This window comes from Gymnodraco acuticeps, unplaced genomic scaffold (assembly GCF_902827175.1).
Source record: "Gymnodraco acuticeps unplaced genomic scaffold, fGymAcu1.1, whole genome shotgun sequence".
NCBI lineage: Eukaryota > Metazoa > Chordata > Actinopteri > Perciformes > Bathydraconidae > Gymnodraco > Gymnodraco acuticeps.
The window spans coordinates 5,100,698-5,117,497 of NW_022990023.1; the positions used below are offsets into that span (position 1 = coordinate 5,100,698).

Genomic DNA, 16,800 nt, shown 5'->3' on the forward strand with positions numbered 1-16,800 from the left:
GTGGAGTAAATAACTACATTAAGTTAGCTTAGCTTACGCTTAGCATGATAACTGGAAACAGCTAGCTAGGGTCAGTTTAAGGTATCCACCCTCCAGCTCCTTTGTTGATTAAAATCAAAACAACTTGAACAAGTGTAACCTTTTCTATAGGTGGTATGAGGCAAATACATCTTTCCAAATGTCAACTGAAAAAGCTAGTTTTTAATTGGATGACTTCACATTCGTCACTAAATGCAAGGGGATTAGGAGGTTGTCTGAAATCACATGTATAAATCTCTAAAACTTGAGTAACAAAGCCTCGGCCATGACAACACACCTCACATCCTGCATGCTCTCCTCCCTCCTCCCTCCCTGCTCATCACCTCCTCATAAACAGGCTGTCAAAGGCCCAGAGAGGGGGGGGGGGGTGTAGGCGCAACCTGCAGATGCATTCCAGCTCTGAGGACATGTTGAAATTCGCCCCCTCTGCCTCACAAGTGATGGGCTGGCTAAACCAAACATTTACTGTGGGCGAACACACCCAGCCAAGGTGAGAGCTGCATTCTTGACATATGGAGGTAAAACAAATCCAAGAAAAAGGGAGTTAGATGAACTACTGGATATTCATATCAGTGCACGGTGCTTAGTTAAACAAACAGAGGTCGTCTTATCTCTTAATCAATGCTGCCCACCACAGCTCCTGACAGCAGCAAAAAAACTTTGGGGGAGGAGGTGTTGAAAAACCTAGGGAGTGATGGAAGGGGGGGGGTGCAAAAGGTTGATCGCTCTTTGTCTCACAGGAGAGAAGAGGAGAAAACTACAAGGCCTTGTCAGTTCGGTAAACACACATCTGTCCATAAGACCCTCAACGCAACACATGTAGCTCTCTGGTAGTTAATTAAAAGTAAGCCTGTGTAAAGCTAACCCCCCACCTGACTCAGAATAACATCAACAGCGCTGAAACCAAGAAACTAAACTTAATTAAAGATGACTAAACCATTTCGGATGACATTTTCTATCCAACAAGAATAGACAATGTGCTTGAAGAGAAAAAAAAACACATCTCATCTGAGGATATTCATCTTCATGGGTCCAGTCTGAACACGAGTGTGATGAAACGCATGATATACGTCTCAAACTGGCATGCTGCTTTTCACCTCGCTGGCCCCTGCCTTTACAAGTCAAGCGGTATAAATATTTAAACATGGGTAAGTGAGAGAAAGTGTGTGACACATAGATGCATTATAGCTGTGGCGAGTGTGTTTGAGTATGTCAGCCTTACAAAAGTGATGGATCACCCCTCCAGATAAGGCTTAGGGCAACCAGTTTGTCACAGGGTGCAGCACTCGTGGTAAAGAAAAAAAAAGATATGCAACTCTTCTAAGAACTAGTGATATATATATAGATCATATACATTAAGTAAGAAGTCAAAATGAGTATTATTACTTAAGAAATGGTTCCACCAATTTCACTTGTTGTACAATACTGTACGGATGAATTCATCTGAGGTGAATTTAAAATCAAGCCTTTTGGAAACAAGCTGACACACGCAGATGTTGCCCCTGGTAACAAGGTGTTGTTGCATGGGGATACAGTGGGAGGATTGGTGAATTAACAAAGCTGAGGAGGTTCAGAGATGTGAGGAGAACAGAGTAATATAAGTCCCGATATGGAGGTCAACACTTCCATTAATCAAGCCGATTTAGCTAAATCTGTTCGTGCAAAAGACAACCAAAGTTGGTTTGTTGTTTTTGCAACATGATTAGTAGGATTTAGTTCAGGTAACATGTAGAACTTCAGTGCATGTTCACGATACTCATGTTAAATATGAAACATATACCTGCACCCTTCAAATGGATGTACAGAAAGTAAATATTCTGAAAGGGAAAGCTTTGTGCAAGCTGTGGGGTTAACAAATGCTGTTGGGAAAGTCAACACAAACAACAGATTAAAGGTGGGGTAGGTCATTTTGGAGAAACCAGCTCGAGTGCGCTAGAATTTGAAAATAAACAGCCGGAAAAAATCTGCCACTTCCTTACAGAGCCCCTCCTCCAACACACACGAACGCGCACATGACCAATGAGGGCACGAGATAAGTTTGTGCACAGATGGAAGGCTGACAGGCAGGTAGGCCATCCAGCTACTTTAGCCGGGCCGGCTCAGATGATTGGTCGTGCTTTTTACAGCGCCACGGCTTCCACAGATGACATTTCTTTTAATGGATTTTTTGTCAAAGCACTTAAGATATTCATTGCTATCGGGATGTTAAGAGCATTCCATGGAATATAACAAAAAGTGTATCTCGAGCCGGTTTCTCAAACTTACCTACCCCACCTTTAAGTGCCTAAAAGGAGGACAGTCGACGTTAATGTTAGCTGTAGTTTATTGGCTTTTACTGGCATGGTAAGAAATGCAACATTGCTGAAAATTGCAATTCTGTTTGGGTCTGGTAAAAATTCGATATATAACTTGCTTTAGAATGAAAGTGTTCAACAAACAAACAACCAAAATATGAGCAAACAGGTCTACTTATGTGGGCCTAACGCGTGGTGGACCTGGTCCGATAAAGCATGAATAACACCCACTCTCAGCGCACAGCTGAATTGCTTTGACACTCCCCGTGCTGCACTGTGGCACACGGCGAGGTCACCGGATTGCGAAACAAGTACAACCAAAGAACAGGCGCACAAAAAGCCATTAATCCACTCCCTTAATCCTAAAACCATTTAACAGATACACAAACACACTGACCTACTGCACCCTGAGTATTTCTCAGGATATAAAGATACTGCACTCCACGCAACTCATATCGATCCCACACAAAACATTGCCACTTAGAGCCACTAAGCAATAAATGGAGATAATACTGAATGGAGCGACTCAATTTGCAGATTGAATTAAGCAGGAGCAGACCGGGGCGGAGATATTCTTTATACTCTTGTTATGATGTAATGACTTCAGTGAAAGACGAGAGGAGGGTTGATATGATAGACATGGTGTGTTACAGTGTGAGCCACAATTACTGGGTGGTACATGTGAGTGTGTGAGTGTGTGTGTGTGTGTGTGTGTGTGTGTGTGTGTGTGTGTGTGTGTGTGTGTGTGTGTGTGTGTGTGTGTGTGTGTGTGTGTGTGTGTGTGTGTGTGTGTGTGTGTGTGTGTGTGTGTGTGTGTGTGTGTGTGTGTGTGTGTGTGTGTGTGTGTGTGTGTGTGTGTGTGTGTGTGTGTGTGTGTGTGTGTGTGTGTGTGTGTGTGTGTGTGTGTGTGTGTGTGTGTTTGATTGGTTTCACTCTGTTACAATAGCACTAAGATGAACCCCGTTCTTTGTACTTTCAGGAAACAATCTCACAGGGCAATCGGTTAGTGAGCACGCACATTGCTATCAGACTACTCACAGGAAGCACATATTGAGTGTGTGTGTGTGTGTGTGTGTGTGTGTGTGTGTGTGTGTGTGTGTGTGTGTGTGAGAGTCAGATGAGTCCTCTCTGAACAATCTGTGTTACATCAACCTGCTGCTAAATGAAAAGTGGCAGCACACCAGTGGGTCTCAGGACTTTCACTTTTCTTCAATTTTTTATTTAAGATTTTAATAAAGAGATGTTCTAATATTGATAAAGTCTCCATATAATAATAATAATAATAATAGATTTAATTTGTTAGCGCTTTTACAGGTGCTCAAAGACGCTTTACAGATATAGTGAAGATAAAATAAAATAAAGGAACAACAAATAAATATATAGTTAAAGTTAAAGTCAAATCATACAAAAACAATCACACATTAAAAGCCAGATTGAAGAGGTGAGTTTTTGTGAGTTTTTTGAAGGTGGTGAGGTCAGTGCAGTCTCTGATGGGTTGTGGGAGTGAGTTCCAGAGGGAGGGGGCAGCGACGGAGAAGGCTCTGTCCCCCCAGGTCCGGTGATTGATGCGGGTGGGGATGGATAGGAGGTTGGCTTCTGATGAGCTTCTGATATGTGTTAATCACAACGTTTTTTAACTAGTTTTACAGATTCTTTTTAAAACTATAGCATGCTCAGAAAGACAAGCTTGGACACCAGAAATGTGTGAATGACTACATGATACATATAAATAAAATACATAGTTAACATTGACATGGAACTACCCGTCCCGAACAACAACCCCAAATACTGAACGCTTATAAACAATATCACAAAATGATCTATCATTTTGAAATACAGTTAAATAGGGAATGTATTTTCTTGTCAATTACAGTATGTGGCAAAAGAGCATTTGTTTCTATGGTAAAAACTTGTATTTATATAGTTAAATATGGATTCAAACTCTACAAACCAAACATATATCCTTTAACCGTACAAGTAAAATATATCTACAGTATTTATTCAATCCCAACAACCAGATTTTACCATAAAAAGGTTTTCTATTCTTGTTTTAACAGTGTCTAATATTAAGACCAATCTTTCAGTATAGCCGTCAATGGTTGTAAATGATTAACCAAACATGTAAAGAGTAAAAGGAAGTCAGTGATGAATAACCGTTGGCACACCTAGTAAACCATGAGCACACCGGCAGTTGTGTTAAACTGTAACTCCACCGAAACAGGCGTCCACCTGTGTGACCTAGTCAGAATACTGATTCATCCCCATCTGCTTTTTCTTTCTGAAAGCCTGAAAGTGTTTGTTTTTTTAGTCATGCTTCTCTGAGCTCAATGTCACCGAATTCAAAGCGTTAGCCCTGCCCTTTCTATCTCTGTCAATCTCTGATACTCACATCTCAGCTGTAGGTTGGATGTTTTATACAAAAAAGCAAAATATGCATTTGAATTCGAAAGAGAGGAAGTGAAAACCTGGTTTCAATGTGATATATGGTAATTGAGTCACAAGGGGAAATAATATGGAAACAACAGTGTAATGCATTAATCAAACGAGCAGTAGAACAATTGAATACTGTTGAATAAAATGTATCTGTAGTCCTCAAACACAAACACAGGAGTCTAATCTCAGCTGGACAAACATCCTGTTTGAAGACCACCATCTGCCATTGGTCGAACAGTAACACAAGAGCAAACTCATTTAGAGCCAGTGTGACAAATTAAACATGGCAGGTCATCCCCTGGTAATAAACTAACTCACTTTTCATTAGCGACGAGTAAAACCCTGTCTGACAAGCACAATGTTATTTTGGTTTATGTCTGTAGTAGGTTGGTCTGCTAACTGTGCCCACCCACAGTCTGGAGTCCCTACTGACAACACAACAATGATACACACGATTAACACACACAAATCTGAGAAATACATGCATACAAACATGGATACACAGCTGGACTGAGCCTGGACACATGTTTCTTAGTGACCCCACATCATGTAGCCATAGCAGTACTCACCAGAGACGATCAGTAACAACATTCCCATTAACATTTTGACCCCAGCTGTATGTAAAGGGTGAGGGGATAGTGGGGGGTTTAAAGGTGGACTACGTCACAGCTGTAATGGGGCACACAGAAACACGGTTAGCGTGCCTGAAAGGAGTCAAGTTTTCACTCAGATATTACTCATCTTATAGAAGCGCAGTGCAGGTGTGTGCATGAAACATCTGCTCTCACCTGCTGAGGCTTGAAAAGCATCCACAACACGCCACGGCAGCACATATTGCCTTTATTAATCATGTGTTTAATCACAATGTCTTAAATGTCTTATAAACTTTATTATAGAAGGCCTTTTATAATATGTGTTTTGATTAGTGCTGTCAAAATTATCGCGTTAACGGCGGTAATTAATTTTTTGAATTAATTGCGTTAAAATATTTAACGCATTTAACGCATGTGCAGAATGGCCCGCCCCATACGTGCCACCAGTGGCAGCGCCAGGGTATGGCTGGGGTAGGCTACACCCATACCAAGAAATGGCTTAGCCTCACCATGAAAAATGATGTTAAAGTAAGCAAAATAAAGTCTGCCAACTCGCGCGGAGTAAATTGCACAGACAGCAGTTAGTAAGATTGATTTCAGTAGCCACGGTTTTGAAAACTTTTGTCACGTAGTGATCGTCTTCTCAATAGAACATCTTTGATAACGGCGTGGTGTTGTTGCAGGAAGTCCCGACGGAGAATACTTTTGCTGTAGTACAGGGGTGCACATAACTGGTACGCAGGTTATGTGCGTAATCTGAAATGCGTACCGTCACTTGTGTCACAAAGCGCATTTGCGTACCGACGTACTTGTGAAGCTTTTCCAGAAGGCGGTTAGATCACCGGACGACAGAGTCGGTCTCCGTGTGCACAGACAGGGCTGCTGTTAACGTCGGTCTGTACAACGGAATTGTGCCAAAACTACGCCAACCGGCTACGGAGGGAGACTCCCCCCCTTCACTGGAGAACTGCGCTAAAACAGCTGATCACAACGTTCACACTCTGTGGTCACGAAGTACTCCACTAGCCCCCACCCCCCCGTCGACTTTCCTGAAGTACCCGTTGATAGAAATCAACACGTAATGAATTAAGACCCCACGGTTTGATGATTGATAGGTGTGTGGGTTGTCTTTCATTTTGACACGCAGAACAATGTTATAATAAACATAGATACTGTATGTTAAATGGATATATCCGCCTTCTTTCATTTATCTTTCCATTCCCACAACAATATGCATAAATAAATGGCATATTTTGGACATAGTTTGAATGGTGATTAATCATGATTAATTCATTTTTAAGCTGTGATTAATCTGATTAAAAATTGTAATCGTTTGACAGCCCTAGTTTTGATACATGTAGTATGGTTAAGTGGGACTGCAACCCTTAGTAAACAGAAAAATAATCCCCATATTTGTTGATAAATTATTAATCGTTAAAAGTATTTTTTAATGCAATAATTGTAGAAAATGCTGTTTTCATTAAACATGGAGATATCCTGCTCTCCTCTGTTTTATATTATACTAAATTGAATATCGTTTGGGTATTTAAAGACACCACTTTGCACCTTAAGAAACTGGCATGGCAAACTATTTTGTGACATTTTAAATGATTTAGCAATAAATCTAGATAATAATCAGACAAATAATCCTTTGTTGCAGCTCTAAACGCAAAATGGCTGTATTGTAACTTTTCTTATTTGTGTTTCTTGGAGCCTTTAGGATTTCCTTAGAGTCCTTCCAAGCAAAATGGAATGAAGGATTAAATATCACTACTGGAAAACATACTTATTTATATCTCATAATTAAATGATAGAAATTGTCCTGTAACTGCTGTAATGGCCGGTCTGTTCGGCTACTTTTATACTTAAAACACAATTGTTATATTTGCAGCAGGAAATGTATCACTGTTTGTCTGGAGGGGACTGATTGGACATTTTATGAACCAAAGGATTAATCGAGAAAAAATATGAGAGATCAATCGATAATAAAATAATCATTAGTTGCAGCCTTATTGTTAAGGACAGATATCGAGTTACCCCATTCACTGACTTCCACACATACCAAGTGTAAACCTATACTTCAGGATCCCTTCCCTTCAAAGGTGGAGCATGTCACCAAAGAGGGAAAGGTTTGAAACATATAGTTGTTCTAGCTGCAGGTAGCCCCCATTAGCCCGGGGTGTGGAGGGCCAGCCTCTTCTCCATGCTGTTTGAGGGCATTTGTACAAGCAGAGGGGGAGCAGGGGGTTCTCTTACAGTTCTGTTCAGATAGAAACAGTCTTCACTGCAGGTATTTCTAATGAAAGCACCACCATAGAGAATCTGCTCTGTGAAGATTAGCGGGAGGCCCAAAGTCCCGCTGGGATCCATTTCAACATGTTATTAGAAGCCGTCATTCATTCTGCTGCTAAACATAATGCAGCCCACGCCATTACCAACTGATTGGATACAGCCAATAAATACCAACAAGATTAGGGCCGGTCACTATGGACACACTTGCACTTAACTTTGGAGAGGTCTGGTACAGCAGTGGCTCTAATTAGAAAGCACTTCAAACCATGTTTAACTTCCACACAACACTCTACATTTCAGGTTCTCTCGGTTTTTATCATAAGGTACAACTTTAAAATGAGACAACCTTCATATTGGCCTAACAAGTGGTAACTTATAGATTTATTGATGTTTAATAAGCCATGGAACAACTTTTAAAAAGGTCTTATCCCGAAGGGTTCCTCACTTTTTTCTAGCAAACTACTATATCACTGAAGCTGAAAATATGACCAAGTCTTCAATAAATGTTTTTTTACTAATTAACCCTCCTGTTGTCTTCGGGTCAAATCTGACCGACTTTTTTGTTTTAGATTCTATTGCATTAAGGCTTTATGATATCCTTCACAGTAGACATTTGAACATATGAAATTGCTGATCACCACTTTCATTGAGTTTTGGATGATTTAGTCAACTTTGTAACACCCATGATGTTCCCGCTCAAAAATGACCGCCATAAAGAAAAGGAATTAGTAACCATCCGGATCAGATAAAACACACTCCCACCCACCCACCCACCCCTGCACCATTTACACTCTTTGCTACAGCATGTCATTTAAGTGTAAGTGATACTCTGTGCAAAAAGATACCCTCCGAGTACTACACCTAGTGTGTTTCTCCATACTATGATATACAGTACTTGCTCAAACACAACAGGTTGCCATTGGAAATCAAGTGAACATGAGCTGAGGTAAAAATGTTGATAAACAATTGATTAGAAAAAGTACATTTTCATGCAAAAATAACTTATAAACTATATGTTTGGGTTTAGGACTGACTAAACAAGAAATGTAAAGACTTTGAGAAACTGGGACAGACATTTTTTACATTTTGTAGAATGATTAATCTAGAAAATAAGCGCAGGTTAATTAATAATACAAATGTATCCTTATGTGCAGCCCTACACAATTATAATAGAGGATGCTTATGCAGCTTCTTTGCTTTTTTAATACTACTTTTTGCATCAAATCAACTTTGCAAAACAGAAATTTGATCGAGAAGTCAGGTGTTTTATCAACAAAGCTGAAGTGATTTGTATGTTTTTGTGCATGTTCAAACCAAAAATCATACTGTGTGTCTTTGAGCACTCCCAGTTTAATCTGTACCTCGCAGGGAAAAGCCCCGTCAAATTAAAAGGCTGACTTTCATAGCCTGGGGCCACTGCAGTCAGACAGGGATGAGCTGAAAAAGCAAAAGCACTTCAACTCTGATTAAACATTCATCAGTCAGAGGAATTAAATTCTTCACAGAGGTTCCCACCCATACAATTAAGGGATCTTTGTCTGAAGAGGGAGAAACAGAGTGATTTTTGTGTGTGTTCCCAAATAGTCCGCATACTTACTCCTGTCTTGTCTCAACCTGAAAACCTGGCAGGTTGTGACTGTGCAGAGTAGGGTAATACATTCCTAGCATACCATGGGGTCAGGGGACTGGAAGAGCCAATAGGTGGCCAGCTGACTGCCCGGTCCCTCCTCCCTGCTACCAGGGAGAACAAAAACAGCCCTCTCAGGAAAATCTCTCAGAGACCTTAATGGGTGTTTCAAAGAGAAGGGGGGAGTGGGGAAGTGAATGCCCCGTACAAATTGGCCTCAGGTAGCTTTGAGATAATTCAGGTGGAGCCATTCCCCAGGAAAAAGCAATGTTGGCCTACAGATTGGTCCCCCCTAAATTCAAAAATGTTTTTTTAATTGCTTCAGCTGAGACAAAATGCACTGCTAGATTCAGACTAATTAGATAATAGCCCCCATCTTAAGAGGTTAAGAAAAACGTTATTGCACTCCCTTTATTGCAGCAGTGGGAGTAGAAAAACCCCAGTAGGGGACTCTGTTTGACTCATGCCTGCGCAAAGAACAGCCACTTTGTACAAGTTACGACTGGTTTATACGCAGAGTTCCTGCATTTTTCAAATATTCACTATAGCTGCGATAATGAGGAAACATCTAACAAACAGCGCTGGGGTGCGGTGAGACAGATCTAGGGCCACAATAAAGCCAGACAACAGACAGCACTGTAAAACCAGCCCAAGTCAAACATGGGACTCACTATCAGCAAGTTGTGTTGTGTCTTTACAGAATCACAGAGTATGTACACAACTACGTCTGGAGGTCTTTATTCACAGTGGTGGCTCCACAGATAACAGATAGTCTGTTTGAAAAGGAGACGCAGTAACATGGTCAAAAATGAATATACTTCAACAATCTTTCTTGAGAAATTCAAAAGTGAAAGTGACATTTAAGTTGCAGGAAGGTTGACACTCCATCTGAATCACAGGTTACAGTCACATCAAGAATGGGGTTGTCACATTTCTTTGTAATATTTTCCTGTCTCACTTCAGAAATAAACTGCACTGTTGTTAACTTAAGGCACCACAACACACCAGACAAGCAAATCGAGCAGCTAAGTGTTATTTTTTGCTTTACTTTTCCTGAAATGTAAGTACTTTTTCAACATTTTGGGAATTACACATATTTAATTTATTGCAGAGACTAATAGAAAATATGATTGATACCAGTCTCATGTCTAAATGCTAAATATTAAGCTACCGCCCAACAGCTGTCTGGGGTAGCTTAGCTCAAAACAGCTAGCATAGTTCTACCTGAAGGGAAACTGTCTTATTATTTCTGAGATTAAGAAAACTGGGCTAGGTTTAGCAAAAGATCAGTATAACTAAGTTTAACATACTAACATAGTTACGTGCATTTACGTACAAACGTAGTTGTGTTGTCAAAATGGGATTTTGGTTTCGGGATACAAAACCGAGGCCTCCTGCATGGATGTCAATGAGAGGTCACCTCGTTATGTCAAATCTAAATATGGGTCGTGGATGGAGTATGGATATGTTGCTTGCAGTAGTTTCTTTTGATGAGGATGTTTGCGTTGGAAAGAGCTAACTAGCTGTTCCTGTTGTTTCCAGTTTTTGAGTGACAGAAGATTCATATTTACCACAAAGAGACATCAAACATATTTTCCAAAGTACATAACACTATCCTAATGCTAAGCGTAATCTAAAGGCATGTGTTCAGTATTTATTCCTGGCAAAAATCTGTAATTCCTAAATTAAAAGCTACAATCAACTGAGCATGAATTAACCTCTTAGCTAGCAGTGGACTGATGAGACTTTTAACAGTCTCCTTGTCCCCAAAGGCCTCCAGCCTCTTTACCAACCATGTGGTCCCCTTCTTGGGTTGCAGTCTGTGGATAGTGAGACCACCCCACTGGGGAAAGGGGGCCAAGATGGCACATTGATCAAATATCAGCTAGACACTAGTATCCATTCTATAAACTGGGGGACATTTCTGCAGAGATTCAGGCCGATAAACCTCACATTCAGACTCCCTTCCCTGGTGACAACACACAGGAAGTGGGTCGTAGACGCTATTTTCTTCCTGCATTAGCCTTCAAAGCAGAACGAGGACACAGATAACAGCGAGTTATGGACACGTCGTGTGATCATGGATGCGGAAGGACAAGGGGGGGGCACTGTAATTAGCAGAGGGAAATCCTACACTAAACAATGATACAGTTTGAGGAGCCTTCATCAGGGAAGCTACACACAGGAACACACATTCTTTTCCTCGAACATCAGCTATTCCTAAAACAAAAAGCATGTTCTTTCATGTAAATCCCCCCCAATACTGTGAGCAGCGTTCATGTCTTGGTGATAAGCATCCATAAGTGTTACAGGTCAATGAACACCTTTATTGTGAAACACAAACCAACTTGTTTCTCTGCTGAATGTAATAGCCTCAGGATAGGTGGAAAGAAAGTAGAGCGGGATATGGAAAGGCTTTCTGTGCATTCCAAAATGCATACACCAAAGAACCCTGAACCCTCTGAAACTGCTTTTTTTTAAAAACAATTACAAAGCCTCATTTCCCACATGATGTGACCTTAAAATACACTTCAGATTCTGTCTTGAACTCCACAGAAAAGGCAAGCCCCAGATGAGTTGTGGGCTTGTGTTTTAGAGTTTTACATGAAACTACAATGCAAAATCACAGGAATCATGACATTTCTATATTATTCAATTATGCATTTTCTATCATATTTGAGTCAAAGTTGGAGAATGAACCTTACAATAATTGTATGTTTCAAGGTTTTAGATTGACAGCCAGAAAAGCATATCAAATAGAGAATGTGTGTGTTAATAAAATACACTTACATAGAGCCTATGATTTCCTGTTTCACACACATTTTTGTACTGAACAAGGTAGTAGCCAAACTTCCGCACAGTCAAACTGAACAGTCATATGAATCTTATACTTTAAGAAAGATAATATTATTGGCACAGGTCGTCAATTCACTATGCAGATACAAATAAATAAAAAAATGCATCGCTGCTTTTCAACAGGTGGTTTGCTCGAGAGGAACTACTTTATTGTCTAGTAAAAAGGGAAGTATATGATTTTACAAGAAGTGTGTCGGGTCACAGGTGTTATACCGCAATATACTCCAAACCTTCATCGGGGGTTTTTGCGCAGTAAGTAGGCGCAATGAGCTTCTCTGAGGCAGTGAATAAAATGGCTCTTTTTCCTTACGCCACCTGGTCTAAAGCAGGTGCGTAGCCTGCGTATTATAACCTTAAAAAGGAGAAAGAAGTGTTGTTAGACATGCACAGCTGATTACTTACAGGTACTTGTTGGGGACTCCCTGCTGTTCGTGCAGAGCGACTGAGAATCCAAACAAGCTGCCTTTGGTTTTCCCCTCTTTGATCACGGGAAACCGCTCATCTATGTTAAATCCACTGCAGGTTCTTGTCCCTTGGTACACAGCCAACACCGCGCAGAGGAACAGTCTGGGGGACATGGTGGCGCTTTTCATGCCGCGTAAGTGCACTGGGTTCCCCGCAGATCCACGATCAGCGTGAGTCCGACACGTCTCCCGCAATGAGCTCCAACAGGTAGACTGCTTCACACAGAGACCTGCCCATCGAGAGCCGGCTGCTGCCCCCCCCCCTCCTCTGTGTGAGTGCTGAGGTGTCGGTGTCTGCCTCCCTCTGCCTCTCTGCTGCCCTCCCCTGCTCTCCCTTCCTTCCTCTCTGCCCTCCACTCCGAGAAGAAACAAGTGCACTCCCTTCATTCACACAGTGTGGTTAGCAGGGGGAAATCTGTCTCTCATCTTCCCCACCCGCATCCTGTCTCAGTTTCTCTTTCACACACATCTTTTGCTTTCCACCTGTTGTGCTTGTAAACTTCATACAACTGCACGTTTTAAAACAAAACAGGCATTGGAGACTTTTCACAACTTATTGAAAATGTCTGTGCAATATGTAATTTAGGGTTTAATTCTTGCCTTTTACAAACAGTCAATCGCTGCATTAATACCTCCATCAATACCTTCATTATAAAACAAAAACGATTAGGGTACATGCATTCAAATTCAACTAAACTTTCTTCATTGAATAACATTCTACTCAACAATGTGCTTATTATTGTGTGTGCCCCCCCCCCCCCAGAAAAGACTGGGGATTAGTTCAAAATGCACATTGGAGATTTTCTTGTAAGTAAGTGAAAATGCTCTCAAATAAACATATTGTCTGTCAAACTTCATAAAACTGCACTTTTTAAGAAGAAAGAGCAATTGAAGCCTATAGTCAGAAAAGACATAGTTGAAAATGAACAGAAGAGATTTTCATGAAGAGAAAATGCTCTCAAAAAGTATTCAAGTCATCCCCGTTTCTAAAGATAAAGTCAGTTGACCTTTTGAACTTATCACCTGCAAAAAAGAGCACAATCTTTTTCATAGGTCTACCTACGCTGTAAAATGTATTATCTCTTCGATTTACACACGGCATCTATTGCACGTCTGTCCGTCCTGGGAGAGGGATCCCTCCTCTGTTGCTCTCCCCGAGGTTTCTCCCATGTTTCCCTTTAAACTGTGGGGTTTCTCCGGAAGTTTTTCCTTGTACGATGTGAGGGTCTAAGGACAGAGGGTGTCGTATTCTCATACTGATATTCTGCACAAACTGTGCTGTTATATTTGCTGCAAAGTGTCCTTACTGTAAGGTCATTATTATATGTACAGCACTTTGGCTCGACCAAAAATCGTTTTAAAAATGTGCTATATGAATAAAACTTGATTTGAAACTTGAAAACACACATAAATCCTGTTAGCCATTGAGTGCTTCGTGCAGGATATAATGTGAAGGAGGGACTATGTTATAAAAGTCAGGCCTCCTGTCAGAACTCCCTAATAGACGGCCTCACATGAGCCCTCTTGTGACGGCCACCCCCTGCCTCGATCCACTGCCTATCGCCCAGACGTATGGCTTCCAATGAGCAATTCATTAAATTGTTAATCCCCTTAGAGAGTTCACAGAACAGGCCAGAGTTCTTTAAAGCATCCTCTCCTCCAGCATGACTCCCCCCCCCCTGTTTTGGTCCGACTCTCTCAGGAACCCCCTGGTGTTGAGAGACCAGCTGTAGCTCCCTCTCCTCCCTGTTTGCTTGTATCTTCACAGCAATGTGCGATCCTTCATCGTGGCTGCTTTATTGGCTGACTCCAGGCTTACATCTGGCACCGCTGACCTCCTCTAATTGATGAGCCGAGCTCCCACTCTGCAGCTCCTCTCGCTGCATGAGTTTCTCTCACCCAGAGGTAATCTCTCCCCCGTTACCGGGTGAAATAATGCTCCACGGGGAATGAAGTTCACTGCACACATTCCAGTGCAAAAAACGTCCCGTGTGCAACAAGAAACACTGACTGAGTTAAGAGGTGTGGGCTGCACAAATTGGTTTAAAAAACGAATTGCAATTATATTACTGAATATCCCTCATGATATTGGAGGGGTTGCTCATTTTTTTATGTTAATTCTCATTATTTCTAACATTTTGAATTGAATTTGAACACATATTTAGCCTTTAACAAATAAGCTTTTTGCCATTTGAATATTGCAATTTCGATAAAAGATGTAATTAAGTGTACAACCTTACTCTAAACTACATTCTGTTTAGGTGTTCACATGAATGTATTTGGTGTGTAACACTACATAAATCTGGATCGATAGATAAGTTCAATGATCAAAGATTGAATATCATCGATGCAAAGAGAAAGGTAGACATATCTTCTTTCACATATGCATTTATATTGGAATTTCCAATTAAGTGTCACCCTAACCCTGACAATATAATGTCACTTCTAAACCACATGCAACTTCCCTTTGGCTAACAGAAAACAAGAAGTATACTGTATATGTTCAATGATCAAAGATTCAATATCAACAGTCTGCTACTGCAACAAAAACTATTTCCCAAATTGGGATCAATAAAGTATCTTATCTTATAAAGGGAACACATACGTATGCAAGTCATTAAAACCCTTCAGCGCTTCAGTGTCACCCTAAAACTAACCCCTGAAATATAGCGTCACTTCTAAGACGCATGCAACTTCTTCTTTGATACCAGGAAACAAGAAGTATGTAGATAGCAAAAGAGGAAACACACATACAGGTGTATTCTACAGATTGTAATATCAAAATCTATGGTGGTCACATCAGCGTCTGTGACTTTAGAATCCCTGGCCTTTACAGTTAAACATGATTTTAGAGTTAATCCAGGCTTAAACTTTGTGGAGTTTTTCTGCATTTTATCTAGCAGGTAACACACCTTTCTCATCCCAAAGGTGAGCGCACAACATGCCGGTGTATACAGTGTCAACATCCTGTGGTTGCCTTATCAGGTCATCCATCTGGAACACACTGACGCAGAGCAGATCCATGCGGTCCAGACACAGCTTCACCACTCTGACTCGACACCCCGCAAACATCCTGAGATATTAGCAGAGAGGAATTTAAAGCAAACAACAACATACAAGAAATCTGACCTCTGGTTGTTTTACTCTATGTGATACATTCCTTTGGGACTGGAGAGCACCTGATATTTCACCCCTCTGGGACCTTTTTGACATGTGAAAAGTGACAGCTGATACTGATACAGGCAGGAAACAAACACACTGTTGTTTAAGGTCTGCAGCCAATTGTTAGTCCCTATTGGCAGTAGACTTTCCACAATTTAAAACTCAAAATCTACTAAAAGCTGATACCTTTCTCGCACAACAGCTCACGTTCAGTCCCTTCTGTGTTACAGTAGAGGGAAAAAACGTCCTGCTTTGACATTTGTATTCCCCAGACCCAGATGTAAGCCTACACCGGCCTCTGTGAACGGTGAGGACAAAGAACCCAATGCAGTTGCTGCTGCCCCCAGAGTCCTCTGCTCGACAGTCTGAACCCACACAGCACACATGGAATGTAATTTGCAATTTATCTGCTAGTTTCCTGTCTTTCCCCCCTTTCCAAACCCTCCCAGAAAAAAAGGAATTCCCTACTTATTCCTCTTCCTATGTTTTTCTTTCTGCTTCATAATGTCCACCTAATTGAGGAGGTTAAGCTTACATACTTATAACATCTTCCCGCTCAACTTTACTGCTGCTTTGTGGTTTTGACGTATATCCCGAATGGCTCTGAATCGGCGCTGAGGGCTGATGGGATGGGCAGGGGAGTGGGATGCTATGTGGAGCTCCTGATGTGAATGTGTGATAACAGAAATGGACTGTACAGAACAGCAAATGCATCAGTATGCTCCATAATGGTCCCATTAGTCTTATCTCTGTATCTACTCAATAGGCTTTGTGTAAAGTCCTTAAAGGGGCCTTATTGTGCTCATTGTCAGGTTCATATTTGTATTTTCGTCCTCTACTGGGACATGCCTCCATGCTTTAATGTTCAAAAAGCTCTTTATTGTTCTCACACTGCCTGTGCTGCATCACCACTTTTCACCCTCTGTCTGAAACCAGAAAAGACTCTGATTGGTTAGCTGGCTCTGTTGGGATCGGTCAACTTAGAGATGTCCAGACCCTTAGTCAATAGCCAATAGAATCACAATTGTTACTTAGTTATG

General features: G+C 41.1%; 1 protein-coding gene across 1 annotated transcript in view; it reads right to left on the reverse strand.

The window, feature by feature from the left end:
• Nucleotides 1–12,873, reverse strand: part of itga3b (integrin, alpha 3b) — a 34,223-nt gene extending 21,350 nt beyond the window's left edge. Inside the window, exon 1 of the mRNA XM_034214823.1 lies at nucleotides 12,537–12,873. Within this exon, the coding sequence (XP_034070714.1) occupies nucleotides 12,537–12,727 (191 nt within the window). The 5' untranslated portion in view covers nucleotides 12,728–12,873. The remainder of the gene's footprint in view (nucleotides 1–12,536) is intronic.
• Between the last annotated feature and the right edge of the window lie 3,927 nt (nucleotides 12,874–16,800).